This window comes from Gavialis gangeticus, unplaced genomic scaffold (genome assembly GCF_001723915.1).
Source record: "Gavialis gangeticus isolate Ggan-Ray unplaced genomic scaffold, GavGan_comp1, whole genome shotgun sequence".
Classification (NCBI taxonomy): domain Eukaryota; kingdom Metazoa; phylum Chordata; order Crocodylia; family Gavialidae; genus Gavialis; species Gavialis gangeticus.
In genome coordinates, this window is record NW_017728973.1 from 1383255 (window position 1) to 1390983 (window position 7729).

A 7729-nucleotide genomic window follows, 5' to 3' on the forward strand; every position below is an offset into this window, starting at 1 on the left:
TGATGACTCCAAGATCCTTTTCCGCCTCCGTGCTGACAAGAGGGGAGTTCCCCAACCTGTAGGTATGGTGCCGGTTGTTCCTCCCCAGGTGCATCACCTTGCACTTGTCTGTGTTGAAACCCATCCTATTCTCATCCGCCCACCCTTGTAACCCATCTAGGTCAGATCGTAGCCTGTTGCTTCCTTCTAGTGTGCCCATGTCCCCCCACATCTTAGTGTCATCAGCAAATTTGAACAGGGTGCTTTTTACCCCCTTGTCCAAATCACTGATGAAGATGTTGAACAGTGCGGGCCCGAGGACCGAGCCCTGCGCAATCCCACTGCCCACGTCCTTCCAAGTTGAGAAGGACCCATCCACCACCACCCTCTGGGTGCGGTCCTCCAGCCAGTTGGCAACCCATTTGACTGTGTGGGTGTCTATGCCACAGCCCCCCAGTTTCTTAATGAGAACGGGGTGAGAGACAGTGTCATCAGCTCCCTTCCAGCCAGGGGAGCACTGAGTGCTGCCCAGTGGTTATGGCTCTAGGAGAATTTTCCCTGTGTGTGGAGTCCCCCAGGGCTGTGCTTGTCTTGCACAGCAAGGCGGGTGCCATGAGATCCATGGCAAAGGCAGGGGCTGGCTCTATTCACAGTGGAACACACCCTGGGCAGGGGTCCTGCTGCAGCATCTATAGTATGTGCCATGAGCCTCCCAGCTGGTGTCATCCTTTTTCCCTGGGCTTTGGTAAAAGCACTGCAAACCACTTTGTTTTTTTGAGTGGGGGGAGGTTACTTCCTGGATTGTCTTTCTAGGAGAACTCTCTCAAGTAATAACACTTCCCTTTTTCCCCAGGCCCAGGTGTTAACTACTCTGGGTGCCAGATCACATGGGCCAAATTCTGCAAGGTAAGGAACATCTACTCCCCACTTCCCCACTGTGCCTGGTCATACCCCACTTCAGGGGCCTTTCCCATCCACGGGGCACACATTGAGGGCTCCCCCATGCATCTCTGCAGGAGAACATGGCTGGCAAAGGGTTTTCCTTCTGGGTCTGGCTGGACAACATCATTGACCTTGTGAAGAAATATATCCTGGCTTTGTGGAATGAAGGGTGAGTCTGGATTGTAACCATCAGGAGGCATTTCTGCCATATGAGGGTGGGATCCCTGCCTCAGGAGGCGAGGGTCTGGGGAGTTGAGGGCTGAAACATGAGCTAGAAGGTGGCCACATGAGGGGCTGCCATGATGCTCATGTCCCCTGGGATTCCTGGTAGGGGTGGGGTCAGGTTCAGCTGGCTCTGCAGAGGTGCAGACAAATAGGCAGAAGCATCCTGTTGAAACTTGGGGCAACAAAGCAGACTCTGCCTGGCCTGTGCCAGGGAGCAGAGCTGCTTCAGAAGAAGACTCTCCTGTCTGGTTACGTCTCTAAATGAGCACTCCTGGTGCCACCCCTCCCCACTCAGGTACATCATGGGATTCATCAGCAAGGAGCGTGAACGAGCCATCCTGAGCACCAAACCACCAGGTACCTTCCTCCTGAGGTTCAGCGAGAGCAGCAAGGAAGGCGGCATCACCTTCACTTGGGTGGAGAAGGACATCAGTGGTAGGCACCACCCCCACAGGGTAGCGCTTGAGGTGGGAGAGGGGCTTGGCTTCTGCTGCTGAGCCTGTCTGCTGTTATGGCATCTGCATTCTCTGGTCACTAGCCCATCCCCTGTTGCTACAGCTGGAGGGCCCCACATCCTTCCCCTGGCTCCTATATGGCATGGCAGCTGAGATCAGATGGCAGAGAGGCTCAGTGACTTGTCCAAGGCCAGCAAGCATCAGGGAGAAGGCAGGGGCTGGAAGCTAGGCTCCCAAGTAAGAGCTCTAGCTCCAGCACTGTCTGGTCTGAATTCATTGATTGCTGCTCTCAGCCCTGGCATGACAGGCAAGCTGTATCTTTTGGAGTCAAATGCCAGTGACCCAGTTTCAGTCTCTTCCTTCCTCACTGGAGTGAATGTCTGCAGCTCTGAATGCTGACAGACCCCAGGCAGGTCTTTGTGGGAATGCAGTTTGTCGGCCCCAGTACTGGCCAGCCCAGCCTGCCTTTCTGCTTCTATGCTGACCTGTCGAGCTGTAGCGCTGATGCATGCAGCTGCTCCCATGGGGCAAGGAACAGCCTTTGGGCTGGTTGGTCCATGTCTTTGACCCTTCTGATGGGCAGAGGGTAGCCAGTAATCTGTCTGGAAGGAATAGGCAGTGGTTGCAGCCCCACGTCAAATGCCACCTCCTTATACAGGGAAGACCCAGATCCAGTCGGTGGAGCCGTACACAAAGCAGCAGCTCAACAACATGTCATTTGCGGAAATCATCATGGGCTACAAGATCATGGATGCGACCAACATCCTGGTCTCACCCCTGGTATACTTGTACCCTGACATTCCCAAGGAAGATGCCTTTGGGAAGTACTGCCGTCCCGAGAGCCAGGAGCACCCTGAAGCCACAGACCCAGGTAGTCGTTGACTTTCCACAGCTGGTATGTCATCTTGTTGGCTGCCACAGGCTCTGATGTCTGCCTGCAGAGAGGTAATGCCATGGTTTGGTGGGCCCCATCTGGGTGCCGGGATTGGGATGAGAGTAGAAGAGTACAGGCTGTTGCTGCTGGCTACCTGTCACCAGCTTTTTCAACTGTGGCTTAGTGGTCACTGATCACTAGGAGCTGTCTTGGCTCCATTCTGGGTCCATTCTCAGGCAGTGGGGTGAGTGCTCTTAGCCAGTGTCTTGGACGTAGCTGCTGTGGAGACGCTCCATCTTGGACAGGTGGCGATTGATAGAGCTGCTTTTCTCTTCTCCCCATAGGTGCTGCCCCGTATCTGAAGACTAAGTTCATATGTGTCACCCCGTAAGTATTATTGGTGGGGGCCGCAGCTGGGGAAGAATGGGGTCATCTCTAAGCACATGGTTGCATAAGGGCCATGTGAAATTTTCCCCTGGAAACAGTCACTTTTTTGTTTATAAGTACAGTGTACGTGACAGGACTTGTGTAGCGACTGGTGCAATGGTGGCCCAAGAGGCACCCTGAGAGACGAACCTGGCTCCACCCAGGGCTTATAGTCTGTGCAGACTAAAGTGCAAGGATGGGAGGACAGACTTTTTTCTCATCTGGTAGAGGTTCAGGAAGATTCCTTGACTTGCCCAAGGTCACACAAGGAGTTTGTGACAGAGCTGGGACCTGAATTGAGGTCTCCAGAGTCCCACTCCACTGCTTTGACCATAAGCCTGTCCTCACCAATGGAGTCCCTTTCCCAAGCAGGTCCTGCTCCATCTGAGCTTGGGCTGCCCTGTGGAAGTAGGGATGGACTCTGTTGTGACACCTCCATTACATGGCCAGAGAGAGCTCTCACCGCCTCTCTGGCTAGGCCAGACTAGCATGGCTTCTCTCATGCTGTTGCCATGCCCCCTGCCCCCACCCTCTACAGAACGACCTGCAGTAACACCATTGACCTGCCAATGTCCCCACGCACGCTGGACTCGCTCATGCAGTTTGGGAACAACAGCGAGGGAGCAGAGGCCAACGCAGGAGGCCAGTTCGGTGAGTTGGTGAGGTTGGGTGCTATTAGGTGTAAAAGCCAAGAGGCCCTTGAGCCCTTCTCATCACTTAGCAGTAGCAGGGGGCTCATGGAATCTGGATCCAGTCTCTTCCAGGTCCTAACCCCATTCTTAATCCCTCCATGGTCCCTGTGGTCCTCAAGGGGTCCCTCCCTTGATGCAGGCTTGGGGCTCAAGACCACTCTGGGGCACCCCCATACCATTCTCCATGCACTCCAGTTCTGGCTAGCTGCAACTTGTTGCCTTGTGTTCATGTCCTGCAGAATCTCTGACCTTTGACATGGAGCTGACTCCAGAATGCGCCTCCTCACCCATGTGACCTGCCTCAAGTGCTGCCCTCCTGCAGCATCTGCAGAGATCGCCCAAGTGATTTCAGCTTTCTGGCTCCACATAGTTCCCTCAACCTCATCCTGCTCCGTCATGCATTTGCTACTTGTCCCAGAGCATCTCTGGGCCTTCCCTTGGGGGGGGGAAATGCCAGACTGTGGGTCCTCATGCTCCATTTACTGCTGTGTGACTGAAGCCAGCAGCTGGTTCTTCAAGGTGGTGCAATTGGTATTTTTTCCAGGGGGGGAGGGAGCGGGGGGAAAGCACTTTCTTTTTCTACTTCCTTCTATAACAAACATTATTATTATTATTATTATTATTATAATTATTACTGTTTTTTCTTTTTTTCTTTTTGTTTTTCTTTTCTTTTTGTTCTATCAAGTGCCTAGTAGTGCCCAATTGCAGCCTCCAGTTTTATGAAGTGCTTTTGCAGGCCTTGCTATATTGCTGCACTCTCTTGAGGGCTGTTTTCCCTATCCTTCCATTTTTTGCTAACATCCAAATATACATGAGGATTTTTTTAACTGTTGGCTTCTCTACTAGGTAGCTGAGGAAATTGGGCCCTCTCTGGCACAAACTCACTGCTCTGTGTAGGCAGGCTAGGAGGGAAAATGCTGGGATGAAACTCCCCTATCTCCACAGTTGTTTCACTATCTTTTTGTCTTTCTCCTGAGACAGATGGTTTTGGCCTCTATGGGAGGCAACACAGCAGGCTCTGTAGGCCAGTGATCCCATCTGCTCTGGCGCTCCCAGTGCTTGCACTAGGAGATGGGCAAGTGGGGACAGAGCTGTTGGGATCAGCGAAGGGCTGGGCTAGGTGGAGCAAATGCAATGGCAAAACAGATGTGGTCCCAGCAGGAGAAGGTGGTGCTTCTCCAGGCTGCAACCTCCCAGGGAGATCCTGCAGGGAACAGCAGCTGGCTCAGGGGTGCTAGGATGGCCCTGGGGAAGGTAGATTTTCATGGGAAGAGGCTGTTGCTTGCCCTGCCTTACCCACGCAGGTAGTGTGCTCTCCTGCTGTCACACAGTTATGTCCCTTCTTTCTGGGTGTGTAACCTCTCTTTACAGGAGAGCTCCATCCACAAGTCGCGTTGGCATAGCCATTCAAGACTATCATCCCTGAGCAGGCTGCTGCACCTTTTGCCAAGCACAAGTGAGAGAGCTTTTCCCAGTCTATTAGGTTATACTCGGCAGAACTTGGGGGGTGCTGGCTCCACCTCTGGCCACTCTGCAAACAGCTGTTCCCAGCTTATAATCTTTCTTCGTGGTCATGGCATTGCTGGGTGTTGAGATGCACAAAAGAGAGTGCTGAGGGCATTGTAGAGGCCTTGCACTTGGTTTCAGTCTGTAGCTGATCTTCATTGATAAGCTACGACAGGTGAAAGGCCAAGGAGGACTGGGCAGGCACTCCCTGGGGTCTAGGTACCAGCACTGGGACACAGGGAAGGGAAGGGTGCCAACAGCTGCCCCAGCCAGTATCACCAATGTGCCAAACAGCCAGTAGGGGTGTGCCTGCCTGGGGAAGAACTTGTGCCACTCTGCAGCCTGGATCCCCTGGCAGCAGTGGGGTGGGAAGGGGAATGGGAGGGAGGGAGAAGCCATGAATAGACTTTTTCCACTGCATTGAACCAAACCGAGGGCCGGCAAGATACCACTCTGCCCAAGCCCTGTGTGTCAGACTCCATGGTCTCAGAGGAGTCTCTTGCAGTATTGGACTGGCGTGAGCTGCTGCAAGCGCCTTTATTGTAATGTTTAAACCCTCTTGCTTTGTGAGTGGCTGTGTCTTGACCAAAGGGCTCCACTGGCTGGCACATGGAGGAGCTGTGGGCTGGAGGCTGCCACGCGGCAGACATCAGTCCACACAGCAGCAGTGCAGGTTGGGGGAGGGTTGGGAGCTGTGGCCCTGCTGTGACTCTGTACCCTATTCAGCCCTTCTTGGGCTCCATGAGGAAGACGGTACCAAATGACGGTTAATTGTGATGTGTTGTGAAGCTATGCAGGCTGATGCCAAGCCAGGCATTGTTGGGGACACATTCATGTGCTGCAGGGGCAAGGACCGTGGAGAAAGGGTCTTTGTCCTTTAGAGCACATCACTGCAGTACCAATGGCCTGGGGTGTGCCTTGTTCATGAAGGTAGACCTGACTGGGGTCATAAGTAGAGCAGGAGAGGTAGCCACCCCCACCACACCAGCCTGCAGACCTGCCCTCTTCTGAGATGTGAGATAAGGGTCTCCACAGGTGGGGTGGAGGGGGCAATTGCCAGCTAGGTAAGAGGATGAGAGAGAGAATGGGTGGGTGGGTTGTGCCATGCTGATGTTCAGCTCAGAGCTATAAGCTGAGCAGAAGACAGCAAGCAGCCTGCCTGGGCTATCAGCTCCAGCAGGGCCAGGAACCCGCCCTTAAGTGCAGACCCAGGAGAGCTGAGTGCTGTTGGCAGACAGGGTTCATCTTTGCCAGCTGGGTCCTCCCTTCCTGCTGCCATACCTGCGGTATCTTGCAGCCTCCAACCTGCATCAGCCGTAGCCCGAGCAGCTGCTCGATTACTGTAAAGATTTTATTTTTTTTGTATATTTTATTGCTGTATCTACAGGTTCTGACTTTCTCCTAAATAAACGTTCCAAAATGATGCTTCCCTCTGGGGCAGGCCCTCCTGTGTCTGTCTGCACCTGTATGGGGGTACATTCAGCCAGCAATGTGCAGTCTTGCTTGGGGGAGGGGGGGCAATACAGGGGTTTCAGCCAGCATGGGCCAGCACAGCTGCCCTTGTTTCCTGGAGCAGGGGGGGAGAGGTGAAACCAAATCCTTCCTTCTTGCAGCAGTGAGCACTTGGTTCCAGTTCTGGAGCTGAGCTGTGTTCAGGCCTTCCAGGTCCCTTCTCCTTGCAGGAAAGAAATCCTCTTCATTAGGAGTACTTAGCATGGGCAGCTGCTGGGTGGGAGGGGCAGGTCCTGTTACAGTGGGCAGGACAGTGGACTTGTTCTGTGTGTGTATGTGCATGCCCATGCTTGTGTGGACACTGGCCCTGTTCTGTGTACTTGTTGCATGTGCTTCCCCACTCAAAGCAAGGCAGCACTCCAGCTTGTACGTGGTGCCCAGAGCTGTGTGGTGGGAGGTTCAGTTATCTTGGCGCCACCCAGTAGTCACTGCTGAGCTGCTTGCCCCACTTGCAGCCATAGTAGGCAGGCACCTGGCAGAGTAGATAACAAGTGGGTGCATACTGTAGGCACTGATGGTTCTGGCCAGCATCCTCCTGCAGAGTGCAGGGGGTGTCTGTCCAGCACCATGCTCAGACACTGGGGCCAAGACCAGATCTGCTCTGGCTGCTGCAGAGGATTCACCATGGCCCCTGCTGGAAGAGGAGGGGCCCCGAGGTGCTCGCTAAGCCTCCATATGCAGACAGTGGGTCTGATGCCACCATAAAGCTCCTTGCCTTCATGCAAAGCCTTGGGTAGGAGGTGGGGAGAACTGCAGAGTAAGCCTGTGCTGCTTTGCCTCCCCTGAGCCAGCTACTTTTCCAGCTCTCAGCCCAGGGGCAGAGGCCTGTGGTGCCAGGGCTAGTCCAGACTAGTGGCTGTGGTGTCTGCAGCCCAACAGCACCACCTGCTGTACCCCAGCTGAACCACAGCCAACAGTTGGCCTAGGCTCACTCCAGAGGGCAGGGCAGCCACTGGCTGTCACAGTCTCCCTGCAGGTATGCACCACCCTAACACCTGCCCCTCCCCCCTGCCACCGCATGCACGCTTGCTTGCTCGCTCGCTCGCCAGCTGGCTGGCAATGGCACGTACACCTGTGCGTATGTGTTGTAATGGGGTTGGGAGCACACAGTGGGAGAC

At 54.3% G+C, this 7729-nt stretch overlaps 1 protein-coding gene across 3 annotated transcripts in view; it reads left to right on the forward strand.

The window, feature by feature from the left end:
* STAT3 (signal transducer and activator of transcription 3) overlaps window positions 1–6534 on the forward strand; it is a 52664-nt gene extending 46130 nt beyond the window's left edge. Inside the window, exons 18-24 of one of the 3 annotated variants that reach the window (XM_019505921.1) lie at window positions 833–885; window positions 996–1090; window positions 1442–1581; window positions 2260–2475; window positions 2820–2862; window positions 3440–3552; window positions 3833–6534. In XM_019505921.1, the coding sequence (XP_019361466.1) occupies window positions 833–885; window positions 996–1090; window positions 1442–1581; window positions 2260–2475; window positions 2820–2862; window positions 3440–3552; window positions 3833–3888 (716 nt within the window). In that variant the 3' untranslated portion in view covers window positions 3889–6534. The other 2 variants (XM_019505925.1, XM_019505933.1) reach the window with 2 other exon arrangements.
* The last annotated feature ends 1195 nt before the right edge of the window (window positions 6535–7729 follow it).